The sequence below is a fragment of the Diplotaxodon limnothrissa genome, linkage group LG7 (assembly GCF_057381915.1).
Source record: "Diplotaxodon limnothrissa isolate DT_005_m linkage group LG7, D_limnothrissa_male_GT1.1, whole genome shotgun sequence".
Classification (NCBI taxonomy): Eukaryota; Metazoa; Chordata; class Actinopteri; order Cichliformes; family Cichlidae; genus Diplotaxodon; species Diplotaxodon limnothrissa.
The window spans coordinates 32933695-32950445 of NC_140602.1; the positions used below are offsets into that span (position 1 = coordinate 32933695).

The following is a 16751-nucleotide window of genomic DNA, read 5'->3' on the forward strand; positions in this document are numbered from 1 at the left end:
TTTTTTGACGACTTAGAAAAGACAGCACGAGAGTAAATCCAAAGGCTTTAGTGAAATCACGAGAAAAAACAGAAAACAAAAAGCAATCATCTTTAACATCAAACAACTTCACGACAAGAAGGGGGGATTTTGGCAAAGACGAAAGCAAAAAAAGAACAAAAACAAAAAACTTTTTTTCTTTTCTTTTTTTTAAAATCACAGTTTGGAACTGCTGGAGTTTTTTTTTTTTTTTTAAACATGGGGTCTGTGTGAGTAGCACACAATGTGATGAAAATAAGCTTGGTTTTCTCTGTACAAGAGCCAAACAAAAAATGTAGTTTTTCCTTCATCCAATCAGATGGGCCACAAATTGGCGTTTAGGATATTTCCAAAGGTCATTTTGATGTTTTCAACAGTTCCTTTTTCAGAGAGATGTCACCAAACCACCCGGCTTGGATGAAGTTTGGGCCAACAGTTTCCAGGGTTTTACAAAGTCCAGCTTTGACATTAAACTGTCAAAATGGAACCAGTTTGTTTCACTTCCTGTCTTATGGAGTTCTGTTGTATGGAAGCCCATTTGTACCAAGAAAAAAATGACCATTTAAATACAACAAAAACTAACCAACAATAAAAGCCTTGCTTAGTCAGACTTATGAAACATGACCCTGTTTTAAAGTCAAAGATTTTATCTCACTGAGCAAGGATTGTATATCATTAGTTTAAATATTAGCTAGCAAGTCAAAGTATTATTTAATCTGATCTTAAAATGAAATACTGTTTACTTAGTTCAACATCAACATAATAAGTGAATACTTTTGGCTTTGTTTGTAAAAGTTTGTAATATTAAATAAAACTGATGTCGGAAATGAATCTAAAAAAATAGTCAAGATTCTGATTTTTTTTTTCCCTATCATTTTCTTTGAACAACTAAACTAACTAAACTTGTAAATTGTGAAAATGATTGGATGTTTGTGGACGTATTTGCTGAATTAACCCCTGGGAACAACCAGCATTTCTGGCTGTCATGTTCTAAATCACTGTCAGACAATCCTCACTTGCTTTGCTCTGTTTACCTTCGTTACTGGCCAACAGAGCCTGAACTACAAATTCTGCATATTCACACAGAAATGCGAATGTATGAATTCATGATTCAGTGACGCGTATACCAAACGGCGCATCTAGCTACCCTTCAAAACTATCTGATTATTCGGATTTAGGGCGTCATAATTTTTACTTAGAAATATTGTAATACTGCCTTTAGCATGAGTATTTTTTAATCATGGCAGAAATGAGCTTCCATACATGGTAATGCTAGGCAGATGGAGAAGTTATCGTCAACACTGAGATGTGGCGTCTGAGTCCAAACACCAACTCCTCCTTCATCGTGACTAGAAATGTTCCAGTCCAAGAATCCTTCTTCTGCTTTATCATCTTCATCATAATCATCATCTTCATCTTCTAGTCTGTTTGATTTGTTGATTTCTAGTCAAGTCCCTTCCAACAACCGGCTTCAGGCTACATTTCTTCACTGGGAGTCTGCTTGTTTTTCTGTGGCCAGGTGAGCTTCAGTAGAAAACATGACACAGAAATCTTTCCAGAAGAATCTCTAAATGCTCAAGCAAAAAAGAGATGACTACTATTGATCTATTCACAAGATCGCTGTTTAGTACAAAAAAAAAAAAAAGGAAGCCTCTTCTTGAATCTAATCCATGTTGTATTATTTTCTAATCTAAAATTGATCTTTTACATAACTTTCTTTTTTTCCAGAAATGTAATACAGGGCTTCAAAAGCTTTTAGACCTATTAAAAGGTAACTTTTTCCTATTATTTTAAGGGTTTAAAGAAGGTCTTTTTTCCATTTTAAACCTTCCTGCAGAGAAACAAGTTGACTCGCAAAAACAGCCTTTGTTCTAATTTCCCGCTGTGAAAAATCTTCTTTTCAGTCTTCATTTTCATCTTTGATGGTCTGAAGAACAAGTCCGGGTTAAATGCTTCAGATGTCTTGACGTGTGCTGCATTTTCTTTCCATCTCACTGGGTTTGGGTGGGCTTCAGGAAATCCACAGAGTCTTACGAAGTTTTGACCAGGTCATACACATAAATGAGGAAGTCATCATCAAACTTGATGAAGTAGACGGACGGCTTGGCCTCTACCTGGTGGATGACCATGCCTGTTCGTTTGCCGCCGTCCTCTTTGGCGTACTCGACCTGTTTACCCACCAGACTGTCCACCACCTCGCCTGGCTCCCTCTCTGTTGGGACGCTGTCATCTGCAGGAGAAAGTGAGACAGGTGCTAAAACAGATGTGTGTGTTTGTTTGTTTTCTTAAATAGGTAAAAATGTTACAGATTCACCAACATGTTTGCATTTTAAGGTTTTAGCCCATTTTGCAATGTTGAGGTTGCACCCATAACTCACAGTTTATCGTTTTAAATCGGTCCTAACACTGAGACAGAAAGTACTGTTCCACTTTAAAGACCTACAAACTCCCGCTAATAGGGGTGGACATGAAGTCTATTTGGACATTTATTTTTGCACTTAGTTTTATTTTTTCTCCATCTGCTGTATAGTTTCATTTCTATGGGCTTTTTATTCTCACTTACTCTTTGGGTCAGGTTTAGGCCGGGCTCTATGGAAGGCCTGATAGTGACTCATGTTCCTTTGTGTGTTTCTCTATCCATGTGCCAATCCTTTTACTGCATTGGCAGTGTATTTGGGATCATTGCTTTTCAGATGGTATTGCATGGTGATTCAAAATCTAATGGTATTTGTCTGGATTCATGATTCCATAATGTCCAGTTACAAACTATGACAGAGGCTCCACCATGCTTTACATGGCTCACTGTTGTACCTCTCCCAACCTCCTCTGTACACACTGACAATAAGTTGAACCAAAATATTTCAAATTTAGATTCATCACTCCGTCAGAGCTGTTGCAACTGATTTTCAGTTCAGTTGTTGTGTAATGTGTCTCCCCGTTTCCCTTCAGTAAGAATGGCTTCTTAACAGCCATCCTTCCCCTTAAATCAATTCTGATGAGGCTTCAGTAAACAATAGATGAAACACCTGAAGCTCCAGATACATCTCTAACATCATGTGTCAGGTCTTTGCTGGATTTTATTCCTCAAGGACATGATGTTCAGTTACTGTTTATCTCGTGTCTATAGTCTTTTTCAGATATTTGAAGAAGTTTCCAATGTCAAAAGAAAACCTGAAAGATTTCCAAAAAGCCTCATGATGAAGAACTACTGCTGAAAACCGCTTTTTCAAAAATCAAAAGAAAGTCTGCCTCCTTAAAAGCCATGTAGTTAAAAATAATAAATAAATAAATTAGGGTTGAAGCAAGACTTCTGCACAGTACTGTGCTTGGTTAGGTTACTGTTAGGGGTAAATCTGACCCTTTACACAAGTAATCCTTCAAGATTACTTTACAAAAACTAGTTGTACGCAAGCAGCTTTGATAAAAGTGCATTTTTTCTACAGTCCATGAATAAGAACAGCGTGAATGGGGATGGACGATTTCTCCCAAAAGCCAATTGCTGCCCAACAACTGCAGCTAACCAATGTATATATAATGCATGGAGGTGAGACTGTGCAGCACAACTTTTAGACGAAATTAAAAGCAGAAATATTAGAAAATATAGAATAGTTCATTTAGAATACGATCCTTACCACATAGAAAGCACATCAACTTTCATTTTGTTTAAACAGAAAATGGCCTTTAATGTGGACAACATATGCAAATATGATCCAAATGCTCGGCAAAGTCTCTTTAAAAATTAATTTCACTCACTAGAGTCGGGCATGATGCGCAGGTCTCCTTCTTTGTAGTCGTCCAGCAGCTGGTACATGTACAGGACAGGGTCTTTCTCGTAGGTGATGTAGAACCAGCTGGTCATGATGGGAGCCCGGGCCAGCACCATACCCCTCCACTCCTCCTTCGGACCCTCCTCCGTCTCAAACATGTGCTCCACCGCTTTACCTATCATGGCGTCGGCCAGGTTGACGTCTGTCAGACGGGACTTAGCTGATGGGGTCAAAATGAAATCACGACTCATGTTACTTGTTTACATGTCTGCTGTGTCCTTTAGACGAAGAAGAAAAATAAAAGGGTTTAAATTATGTTCAGCCTTACCAAGTCTGTCGGGGAGCACTTCCAGCCCCTGAACCCTCTCATCTTTATGAAGCTCCAAACCATAAACACAGTCAAATCCATCATACTTTATCAGATAGAGAGACGGGTTCACAGGCACCTGTGGGACACAAATACCCAATTTTTGTGCTTGTGTCCACACAACCTCATAAATTAATGCAACAGTAACATAATAATAATATTTAATAATATGACAGCAACAGAAAAATTAAGGCCAAGTGCCTAAAACTGCAGTTTTTTTTAAATAGTTTACTAATTAATTATGTAAGTTAGGAAATGCTTTACCACTCTGTTGAGCTTTACCTTAAGTCAGGTATAGGCAACTCCAGGCCTCAAGGGTCCATGTCCTGCAGGTTTTAGATGTGCCCTTAATCCAACACAGCTGATTCAAAGGGCTAAATTAGCTCCTCAGCATGTCTTGAAGTTCTCCAGAGGCCTGGTAATGAACTAATCATTTGATTCAGGTGTGTTGACCCAGGGTGAGATCTAAAACATGCAGGACACTGGCCCTTGAGGCCTGGAGTTGCCCACCCCTGTCTTAAGTAATTCAAGTCACTGAAATACACCTCTCTATAGGGTGTGTAGTTTCTGTCTCGCAGTTACCTCAGAAGTAAGTAGCAACAATAAATAACAAACAGACCACCCATTAGTGTGCTCTAGTTCTGGTGAGTGAAATCCAAGTATTTCATTTGCAGGCATCTCTCTGTGCAATGCTAACCAAGCAAGCCAGCATTAGCTCCAGTTAAAGTTAATTCTGGCTATCAAAAAAAATAACATGGCAGCTGCCAAAACGTTAACACTGAAGCTTCAAAAGTGGTGGTATCAGTGGTCACATTGTTCTTTTATATCTTTAACACAGAAGAAAGTGAGCTCAGGTGTATACAGACAGAATGGAGTGACATATGATTGGACAGTTTATAGAAACCTTTGGTTACCTGGTCGAGTACAGTTCCTTTCCAGATCACATGTCCTCCTCCTTCCTTCCAGACGTGTTGGATCCGGCAGCCAACGATGTTGCGTCGAGGCTGCGACAGGACTTTGGTGGGCGGGCCGAGGCTGCTCTTATGCTTCCTTTATGCAAAACAATACAATCAATGCTCCCTGCCCTTAAAAAGTTGCACACGAGAGCAAATATTCAGGCCGGATAAAAATAAATGAGCCGCAGCACGTCTTTACTCACTTGTGCGGGTTCTTTTTCTTCATCATATTGGCAGAAACACCTGCATGCCCTGAGGAGAAACACACGATACAGATCATTTACCAAACGGCAGCTTCCTGCTCATATAAAATGGTGATGGTTTTATGTGTTCCAGCCTATTTACTCCAAGTCCTGGATATTTCCTGTTACTGCTCGCCTTTATTAGAGACATTTGAATTAAGGTGGAAAAACGCCCAGGCACTGACTCACATACTGCTGCATCACTTTGTAACAAACAGCACGTCTTCTGATGTAATTCGGGAAGCCACAGTTATTACCAGCTCTGAGCATTCATCAACCTCCTCTGAAAGAAAACTGGTGTTTCTGCTCTAATGCTTTTAAAACTGGACAAAAAAAACAACAACAACAAAATCACATTCGATTAGAACTGAACCATCCAAAGGCTGCATTTATAGCCAGAAGAGGGCAAACCAACAATACAAAAGGCATATCTATCTGTAGGGCTGTTGGATATAACGATATATATCAGATGACGATATAAAAACGTCTGTCGTTTCATTTTACGCTATCGTTTGTTTCGTGGTGTCACAAAATAAACTGTTTACGGCAATATTTTTTCACCGTTTTGATGGTCACTGTAGCGGCTATATTCATTTCTTAAAGTTCTCTCTTTCTCTTATATTTTATATAACCACACTACGGACGGACAAGCACCTGTTTTTATGCGTTGTCGTTAGCAACAACAACGGTAGCACCATCGCGTGTCCGCTTGTTTATGTTCCACATAAACCTTTCACAATAAAGCTCAAGATCCTGTTGAGACTTTTCAAAAGAAACTGAATCACGTGAAAGAGCAGATTATTTACAGATGAGAAGTAAAAAAGAGCCGCCAGGTGCTAAAAACTAAACCTTAGACTCAAACGTTAGAACAGGCTTTTCCCCGCAGCACGCCGTGTAATAAATACTCACAAAGAAAACGGCGGCCGTTACAACTTATGTCTAAAAATGTATCGTTTCATGAATCGGTTAAAACGCTGGACTCCAGCTACATGACGCGCAGCTGGAAACACTTCCCGCAAGTCGAGCTGCCCGAGATTCACAGAATTTACAGAAAATGTTACATTTTTGTGATTTAAATCGTTATCGGGACGATAGATGTCTTAATATCGGGATATGAGATTTTGGTCATATCGCACAGCCCTATCTATCTGTAAAGGTGTATTTTTTTATTTCTTTTTGAAAACTGAGATTTTCTGTTTTCGTTTTTTTTTTTTTTCCTCCATATCTCCATTCACATGTAAACACTAAAAACAAAATGTTGGCCAATCAGAAGTCTAGAAGCCTGGCAGGGAAAGAGTAAACAGGGTTTTGTACCCTCACAAAACCTTAAGTACTAACGAAAAGTTTTTGTTTTTCTGGAAAGGCAGCTAATTAGGTGTTACTTTTCAAGTGCTTTCATCATTTCAAATATTAATAACTAAAGACAGTATTTTGAGTGTTGTGTGGACTCACAACTTAGGAAAGAGCAAAATGCATACAGCATACATAGATTGTATTATTTTTTTTAAATTTAATTTATTCAAAACCAGCACCAGGATTTGGGTTGTGAGAGCGTCTGTGTTGAATGTAGAAGCCACGTCCGAAGTTCACTCTGTTAGAAAGACAGTTCACCTCTGTCTTTCTAACTGGAGGGGCAGTAACTGCGTTTTTGTATGTAAGCGTGTGAAACTGCAGATAGTAAGATTAACAGCAACAGTATTTTGTTTATGTCCGCCATTGAAGAAATTCATCTCATGTAAACAATTACGCGCACGCTGTGACGTGAAAAACGGCGCACACCTTTGACATTGTGTGACTGAATCTCCGTATTCCTCGTCCACACGTAAACGCAAAAACAGTTTTTGAAAATCTCCAGCCTGGCAGGAGTTTTTAAAAAATTCTGTTTTCAGTGACCCAAAATGGCATTTACGTATAGAAAAATCTGCGCTTTCAAAAATACCCGTGTACGTGTGGACGTAGCCTAAAGAAGAAGATGTGATGATCACTCATGTTCAGCTGATAGCGCTCCACCTTTGTTCCCTAATTTAAGTAGGCTAGATTCCTAAACTGCTTTTACATGGTAAAGTCTTTGCTAACCCTTCAACACTGCTGTTTCAAACTGTGATATGATGTCACCTCAAAGCTTGCCACCGGGTCGTTTCTTCAGATTCTTTCTAGATACTTCGCCTTCCTCCCACAATCCAAAATTATGCATCTTATATCACTGAACGAATCTAGACTGGCCATTGCAGTGGATTTGACAGTGTGTGGTTGTCAACATGTGGTTGTCTCTGTTAGCACTGTGACTGTCAGCTTACTACTCTGCCGTCTGCCCTGTGTAAGTTTTGACCCCCCCCCCCAACCTCAAGACAGATAAATAGTTAAGAAACTGGAAAGACGGATGAAGTTTATAATTCATTTAAAATATTCACCTGCTTTAATTTGAGTCTCATATACAGTCCAAACTGAATATTTAGGCTCAGCCTGTGTTCTTCAGTGGCTACATTAGCCTTTAATTTGTGAACGCTGAGACATTTAAACACAGTGACCAAAGCTTAGGGCTTCAAAAGTAAACACTTGGTTATGTTGGACTCTCTCTTTGCAGCAAGTTTCAAGGAGATTTTAAATGAATGAACCCTCTGAGATCCAAACACGCCTAACCCAAAGAGGCGTGTTATAGTTTCTGTGAGTCTCTAAGTTTCATGAACTTCATCATTTCACAGTGAGTTCACCGTCATGCACTTCTGCATGACTGTCAATTTCTTTGTGGCTGCGTGGCCCACAGAGACTTTGTACCACAGTGCAGCAGCAATGCATGCACCACTCAGGCTGACTTCATTAAAAGTACAACAGGAATTTCTACTCATCACTGCTGCTTGCAGTTGTCAGTATCTCTAAGTCACCACTACAACCATCTTTGGATTTGAATGACAGGTCTTACGAGGTATGATTAAGACTGGTCAACTATCTGTATTCATTTCTAACACACTGGACTTGACTGGAAATGCAACAGAAAACAAACACTATTTCTGTGCAGCAGTGTGTGTCGGGGCAGTGAGGGCGTCCTGACCTGTATCAGCTGTGTCTCTGTGTCCCGGAGTGTTCTTCATTCATCTGGAGGCAGGGGGGCAGCCAGGCTGCCCGGCCACACAGCTACAGCTCAAACCTGCCAAGGACAAAAAACAAAACAAAACACAGAGGAGTTATTATCTGTGACTTTACTGACATCTAGTGGTGGAAAATGTTTGTACATGATCAACAAAACATGATGTCAGAGCCTTTCTGTTTTGGGAATTTTCCATTCAAACAGGTCCAACACAAGTAGAGCTTGGTGGGGCACAAAGACCAGATGCAGGGGGGGGAACTCAACAACTCTGACCCCATTTAACTGCTTAAGTATTTTAATACTAAATATAATACTCCTTGATCAAGCTGCGCTAACTACCGTACTATTGCCTGTATAATACATGCACATATCTTTACATACATAGAACATGTTGGTATCAAATATTATGTGCACTGGGAGGAAGAGGTGAAGTGACATTTTTATACTGAACTTTTTCCTTCAGCTCAAATCACTATACACTTCATCCAATCACACACCCACTTGCACACAGCCTCAGTCTTTTCTTCCTTCCTTAAGCTCTTTATCTATGGTGCACACACTTACACCTAGAGGCTCGGCACCTTGATACCGTGACTGTTTTCATTTGTATTGTTCACGGAAGACAAAATGTTTAATAAGCACACAATTATGCAACCAGATCCCAGACGTAAGAATCAGAAAGATGATGGGACACAACTAAAGTATTCTTACATGTGAAGCTGAGGATGAGTGTGGTCCAAATCTATGAAATAACATCCCACTTTCTACTAAATAGAAACTTCAAATCACCAATATGATTGGTGACAAGCTTTATTAAATTGGGGTTTCATTTCCTTAGGATTAAGAGAGATTTTTCTGTCAAATGTCAGAAATGACAAAAAAAACACTCATTTCTGTTAAATACCGTAAGATTAACTTGTTGTCTTTGCTGGATGTCAGCCAGTTTTACAGTCCTGTGAAAAACTAAATTCACCCTAAGTGCTTGCATAGGAATTAGGAGGGTAAGTAGCATCAAGGTGTTGTTAATCAAAAACAGAATGGTCCAAAACTGGATATTTTGTGAGTTTTCTGGTCTGGAGCACTCAAGTGTGCACAGGAACAAATCAACAATAAAATGGCCGAAAAAGAATCGAGGTGATGCAATGGCCCAGTTAAAGTCCAGACCTCAACCTGACTGAAATGCTGTGGTGGGACCTTCAGAGAGCTGTGAAACAACAAATGCCTGCAAACATCAATAAACTGAAGCAACGTCACAAGAAGTGTGGGTCAAAATTCCTCCACAAGAACATGAGGGACTGATAGTCAAACATTACTTCAGGTTACTCCTGCTAAAGGTGAGTCTACAAGCCTCTGAATCACAGGACACACTTAGTTTTTCACAGAGCTGCAGAGAGTCCTGTGGAAACTTTCTTTCACACACGACTGAATGTGCATCATCAATCCACAAAGACCCAACAAAAAATTAGTGTTATAATTATCATCACATAATGGCTTTAAAATTACACCAATTTTATCTAAAAGTAGAGACAAACTGAGGCGGTTAATGAGGCTGTGCAGTGGTTACCCGGTCTGCAGTATTCAGCACAGTTGATGAGCGGTTCAGCAGGTCGCTTTCTAGGACCTGGAGCTCGTTTTGCTCAACCCTCTTCAGCAAAACCAGATTCAAACCTGTGACAGAAATCATTTCATTAAACAATTATTCAGCACCGATGGCTTTCTCGTATTACTCAGAAAATAACCCTAAATGTTTTTGATGTTACAGTAAATGACATGTGTCATAATGAAGTTCCATGCTGTGATCACATCACAATAACATCTTCATATTTAAATTCTCTCTCTGTTAAGGTCTGACAGATCGACCAGTAAATTGACGGCGTTGCCTTCGGGCTCGGCTCTTAGTTTACCACAACAGACCCAACAACATCTGCATGACTGCAGAATATCGCGAATAAAAACAAATAACAAAGTAGAAAAACCTTAAAAAGTGAAATCTAGACAAAATATGGAAGATTACATTCAGGCAAAAGCATCGGGACACACCCAAGAGCCAGAGCTGACCCACGAACAATCTCAATACCGCCTTCAAAGAAAAATAAACAGCCACAAAACCCTAAAATATTAAATAAAAAGAAGCATGTCAATGGATCTTGACTTACATGATTATAGTAAGTCGGCACTTCAAACTAATTTTCTGTGATAAACTGTGACAATTTTACTTAAACACGTAATTAAAATCCACCAGTGAAAGTTTTGTAAATTTGGTAGTTACTAGAAGTCTTCCATTTGACAGCCATCTTCAAAGCACACCTGTTCCCTCAGATTTTATTGATTTATAGCAAATTCCAGGTGAGGGACAGGATATTCAGAACAGGTTTAAGGGACAGAGAGATGAATCTGCCATCCAAACTGAGCATCGGCCCTGAACTCTGATCGCAGGCTGCAATATTTATCAGACCCTCTTAACTTTGTTTTATTCATCAGACGGGAGCTTGAACCAACACACAAACGCTGTTTCTGCCAGAACAACCAGTGGGTGGATAACCGCCTTGCTCACAGACATGCCTAAATTAGACACGGCACGCCGCCTGACTGTCAAACACTTGAAGATGACGAAAGATCGTGAAATCTGTAGTCAATATCCTGATCTGAAAACTGACAACACAAGTGCTCATTTATCCACCATCAGGCGGGAACTGGTCAAATCAGTAATTAGAATTAAAGACCTACCTCTATACATGCACTACAAAAGCTTTTCCTTGAATATTACATATTTTTTCCTAACTGGCAACAGGCCACGCTGCACCTTGTATCTCACGTTGGAAAAGAGAGAGCAGGTTTCATGTCCTGAACATGAGACTTCAATTATTAATCAGTGGAGCCTGGGAGGAAGGCCTGCAGTGTATTATTTAACTGTATGCGGGTTGTTACGTATCACATCTGACCCCCTAACTGCTCACTGTCTGCTGTGCTCAAGACTTCAAACCTACACCTTCAAGACTTGCCCCGACTGAACTCCACTGCCATCTTCCCAACAACGTGGGAAATCTCTGTACGTCTGTCCATCCCTCGCTTCTTCATCGATCTTGACAACGATTTTTCGAATCTACTTCAGGCCTGGTGGTTGAGCTGCAAAATAACTGGTTGTGACATGAACTTTTCCCTGCTTTGAGGCGAGCAATTGAAGTGACTGCTAATTGAGATTTGATTTTCAAAATAAGTTGTGTTTCTCTTTTAATACAAAGAAGCGGCTTGTTGCTGCAACATTCTTGCCTGTGCTGGATTATGGTGATTCCATTTGCCCGAACTGAACTTGGTAAAAGAGCTTTTGTCCATTTAGCCCCCTCGGCTTGGAACAAACTGCAGAAGGAATGGAAAATGACTGAATTCATTTCATTAAGTGCTTTTAAATCCAAACTACAATCCTTGAGGCCAAGTCCATAACTTGCAAGTGTTTCAATTAGATTGATTGTCATTTTAACTGACTTTTTTATTTTTATTTGAATTTTATTAAATTTTATTTTATTTTATTTGTATTCTTTTACTTATTGTTGCATGTGTGTTGTTGCTGCCTGTGTTTGAGTAATTTCTGTAACTGTGAGACATCTGCTGCTGCCTATCTTGGCCAGGCCTCCCTTGAAAAAGAGGTTTTTAATCTCAATGGGATCTTCCTGGTTAAATAAAGGTTAATAAATAAATGAATAAAAATTAGGGCTGTGACACATGATGCAGTCTACAATAATACTGCTATAAATTTTAAAGTGATTACAAAAAGGTCATATAATATAAAGGTGGTATGAGTTTATGTTCCCTTAAACATAAAACGAAACTTCAGACATCCGTGAGAGCGAGAGCAGCGTCTCAGCCTCCATAAATAAATGCTAATAACATTTGTTTATGTTATTAGCATAAACAAATGACTAATAATAAACAACGGAGCACTCGCTTGCTGGACCAAATTACTGATGCAGTTGCATGGTAGAAAAGGAGGGCTTTAAGTAACTGGTTAACAGGAAACATCCCAGGTACAAAATATTTTTCAGTTTCATTATGTGAAGGTTACACTACCTGAATTATTATTATTAAGCAGTATTAAGCAGTTTTACTATACTTTTACTTAAAGTTTCCATTGAAAACGCAACATAGGCAACTTCTGTTCTTGACTGTTATTTGACTTATGCTTCATCACTGCTATAACACAGTAACGCTGCTGCCTGCAAGCTGCAATCACACAAAAATATTGTTCAGTATTTGTTTTTACCTATTTACATCATTATCGCAAATTTCCTTGAAATTTCAAATAATTTTGAGGCCATCAGTGAAATAACAGACGCGTGAAAGCTAACGAGCTAACAAGCTAACAAGCCAGATGTTGACTTTGTTTAAAAACAGCAGTCTGATTTTATACTACATTTTATTTAACATTGCCCAACGTTTCCACACTGTATACTTCTGCAGAAGAATGAGCCATTGTGAATCTCTATAAACGCCCACTTTAGCAAAAATGCCATGATTTACTACTAAACTGCCCGAATCTGACTGCTGACATCCTGTTCACGATCTATCCACAGAAACAAAAAAATAAAAACCCCCACCACATAACCTCAGCACCATTTTTAATCGTTTTAAGCGTTCCCTGTGAGCTTCCTCTTCTTCTAACCAACATTTTCTACTGGGGTAAGCAGCTGGATGTGTTCTTTCAGTATGAAGGTATTCTATTCGTTTTAAATCAACCATAATCAAGCTCCATCTTTGTGAAACCGGCCTCAGAGGCTGTATGTTTCCTTCACTACTGATTGCTCACTCGTTGGGTTGATCCATCAGCACACGTTTCACAATAAGAGAGCAAATGGTTTGGTGCTGGGCAGCAGAACTAGTGAGGAAAGAAAAACGGGTTTTCTGATGGTTTTATCAGCAGAGCAGATGTTCAAACACGCTCCCGCTCACCTGCAGAGGAGACTAACCCACCAGAAACACCAGAGACGCTCTGCAGTGCTTGGCTGCAGCTGGTGATGATTTTCCTCTCGTTGCCTGGAGCAACACAGGATTAGTCATCTGCCGTCCTGAGGGGAAGAGGAAATCTGGACAGCAACGAATCAGCGTCATTCGGTCCAACTAATAGCTCACTTGCATTCATTTCCTGGAGAATTACCCCATCAGGGCTGACAACATTCCCGAGCTTAACCCGTAACCAAGTGTGAACCTTAAAGATTTAACACCTGAGCTCACGGGGACTGGAAAGAGCTGCACATCCCCGCAATGTGACTGCGTGAACAGATCCGTCTCCACAACAACAGTAATACGAGTACTCACACACTCTGTAGGGGTACCGTAAGGAAACCCAGACTAGAAAAATCTATGGAGGAATTCTGGGGTTCTTTCACCTCCCAAAACATCTGGATTACATCAAGTCCCAGCACTGCCCAAACTGTTCTTCAGGGTCGTGATTCAGAAAGTAAAATAAATCTAGAGTTTCCCTAACATGTGCTTTTAAACAGTGTAATACTGAGCTCAAAAAGGTTTCTGGCAGGTTTGGTGTTCTGGTGTCTTTGACGGCATAGCCACTCATTTAGATTCTTATTATGCTGACTTTATATAATTTATTCATTTTCTTCATGTTTTTTTAAATGGTTTTCTTTCATTAATAAACACCAGAAGGGCGACTGTATGATCATCACTGACCTCTGTCAGCTTGTGTTACAGACTACAGGCATCACTGACAATGATGTCCCATGGACAATGGGACATCATTGTCCATGATAACAATGATGTAACGTGGAAGTGTCAAAAACTGCAATTCCTCTAATGCCCACTAGAGGCTGGTTACAACAGAGTCAGTCCTCATAGACCATCATGTTAAAATGTTTGCAACCTGATAAAACAGTTTTGGTCTTTATGGATATTTTCCACCTGCATGGCAACTATACAGTCTACATAACGTTTATATAAGTCACCTGTTGTGATTTTGCTGAGGTTTAAAGTTAGGGGCATGGCCTCTTTGACGGACAGGTGAATGCTGAAACAGGTGACTGTAGCAACATTAAAGCATATTAGCTTTGAGCTTAGCAACCTTTCACTTGCTAAGTGCACAAAGTAACCACGACACTACTGGCTTCAAGAAAATTTGTAAACTGTAAAGTTGGCCATTTTAACAGCTTTAACAACTGTTGGAGCCTCTAGTGGCCATTAGAGGAACTGCAGGGTTGTTGTTTTGTTTGTTTTTTTGCTTCATTTTTCAGCACTGGAGGTCTGGACCCTGACATAAAATAGAAAAGGAAGAGGGAGGAGGAGGTGCAGTGACTGGCTTACTAGTGCAAAAATACATCAGAGCAGATAAACAACAGGAGAGACACACAGGTAGGCTAAAATTAAAATAGAAATAGAGAAACTAAAAGGTAGAGTCGGTGTCACCTTCAGGTTACACAAAAAAGCAGGACTGGAAAATCAAATATTTAACATTCACTGGGGTGCTAAGAAAACAAAAAGACAAAGACAAAAATACACATTCACTCCCAAACCTTACTGATTTTCTGTTCAGTGAGGGAAGCAACAGCAGGTAAGCTACAGCTTCACCTGGGGGACCAGCCTCCAGGTGACCTTTGCTTTGATTTGGTTACAAGTTGGCACAGGGGGCGTAGCTACCATCAGGCTGGAGGATTTAAATCCGCTTCCAGTAACATGCAAAACCAATTACTTTATTGGCTGCATTTGACTGAGACAATGCAGCAAACCCAGAGGCTGACTTACACACACTGTTTTTAATCTGCAGCATGGCAGCAGCAGCACGAGCCCCCACACCTCTTCCTTTATTCTCTGCAAGGGAGTCTGATGAGCATCGAGCAAATCTGCTCAGTTAGAAAAAATATGTACACAATAATCATCATACAGTCATCATCTGCACTGACAAAACGACCAAGCAGGTTCTGCAGGGCCAGCGTCAGCCATGTTGCTCGGTTTCTTTTATACTCACTATTATTTACAGCTCCAGATGAGAGGGGAAAGGGGCGGATAGGGGCCTCAGAGTTGCGGAAGACAAGGGGGCGTCCGGGAAAGGCATTTCTACGGAAAAGGCAGCAGTGTCCCAGACAGAAAGGCAGCAGCAGCAGCGGCAGACGGACCTAACCCAGTCTGCCGCTGCTGCTGCTCCCCCCGCCCCTCCCCCTCGGCGGGAGAACGTAACCAACAAAACGAGCGCTCACGGTGTTTTTGTTTCTGCTTGTTTACCTGCGCGCTAACTAGCTAGCTAGCTAGCAGACACGTGCATGTTTGTTTCCGTCTTACCGTTGATATAATTTAAAACACGGAGGCCGAAGAGGACCGTGAACGAGGGACTTTCTCTCGCCTCCTGCTGTCTGTCCACAGAGCCCGTTTCGACTTCACAGGAACCTCTGAGACTCCACGGCCATCTCACCACGAAGAGATAAGCTAAAGGCGGCCAGGCGCCATGTTTCCGGTCAAGCCTTCCATAATAAAAGCGCCCAAAAGAAAGACGTGCAAAACTTTAACCACACGAACGAACAAGCAGCTGTTTTGTGACGAAGTTATTGGTGCCACTAGAGGAATTAAAAATAAATAAATAGCTAAAAATTAGGGGCTGGACAAGTAGAGACCAAGCTGGAAAAGTTAGTTGAAAAAATCAAATTTTCATGAATTGTGTTTGGGTCATGTATAAGAAAAATAAGCACATTTGCAGGAAAAAACAGCCACATTTATGAGAAAAGGCCAATTTATAAGAGAAGTAAAAGAAATTGACACACTAGGGAGAAAATGTAGGAATATGAATGTGGAAACGTGTCAAAAAAGGGGGACATTTACAAGTAATCTGCAAACTTATTAGAAGAATGATACATTAATGAGAAAACCGTTGACAACAAAACACAGACAAATGTATGAGGAAAAGCAAGAAAATTTGCAAGAAAACAACTGCCACATTTACAAGAACTAAACAGGAAAATTCATAAGAAAAGAAATCTGCCAAATTGATGAAAGAAAATTGGTAACTTGAGAAAAAAAACTAAGTAAATTCATGACAAAGTTTAAGGGGAAAAAACAGGAAAATGTGCAAGGAAGAAATTGCAACTTTATGGTGAAAAAACGTAAATTTTCTAAGAAAAAAATAGTCAGAAAAAAAGAAAAGGTAAATTTATAGATAAAAGTTATAGTTAACTTTGCAAGACATAGACATGATATTCTTTATTTTCTGAGGTTGCATAGGAAAGAACTCACATATTGAACTTGAATCATACAAAATATTATTACAACACCAGCAAATTCAAATCATATCAAAAGCATTTAAAGAAAGGAGAAGCTGTTACTCAT

General features: G+C 39.9%; 1 protein-coding gene across 3 annotated transcripts; it reads right to left on the reverse strand.

The window, feature by feature from the left end:
* Positions 1-802: 802 nt before the first annotated feature.
* LOC146628610 (spindlin-1-like) lies at positions 803-15836 on the reverse strand. Of its 3 annotated transcripts, XM_085359614.1 has the most exons (8): positions 15714-15836; positions 10000-10103; positions 8400-8495; positions 5312-5360; positions 5067-5202; positions 4114-4231; positions 3772-4005; positions 803-2248 (listed from the first exon to the last, which is right to left on the reverse strand). In XM_085359614.1, the coding sequence occupies exons 3-8, from the start codon at positions 8437-8439 to the stop codon at positions 2049-2051; spliced, it is 777 nt and encodes a 258-aa protein (XP_085215740.1). In that variant the 5' UTR covers positions 8440-8495; positions 10000-10103; positions 15714-15836; the 3' UTR covers positions 803-2048. The 3 variants fall into 3 exon arrangements, with proteins under 3 accessions (XP_085215740.1, XP_085215739.1, XP_085215741.1); XM_085359613.1 differs by lacking the exon at positions 10000-10103; XM_085359615.1 differs by lacking the exons at positions 10000-10103; positions 15714-15836 and adding an exon at positions 15403-15509.
* Between the last annotated feature and the right edge of the window lie 915 nt (positions 15837-16751).

Excerpts from the sequence above, each read along its gene's own strand:
- LOC146628610 (XM_085359613.1), bottom strand. The coding sequence starts at position 8,439 with ATGAAGAACACTCCGGGACACAGAGACACAGCTGATACAG. Across the intron at positions 5,361-8,399 it reads CAGAGACACAGCTGATACAG|GGCATGCAGGTGTTTCTGCC; the intron begins GTCAGGACGCCC and ends GTTTCTCCTCAG. Across the intron at positions 5,203-5,311 it reads AAGAAAAAGAACCCGCACAA|GAAGCATAAGAGCAGCCTCG; the intron begins GTGAGTAAAGAC and ends TTTTGCATAAAG.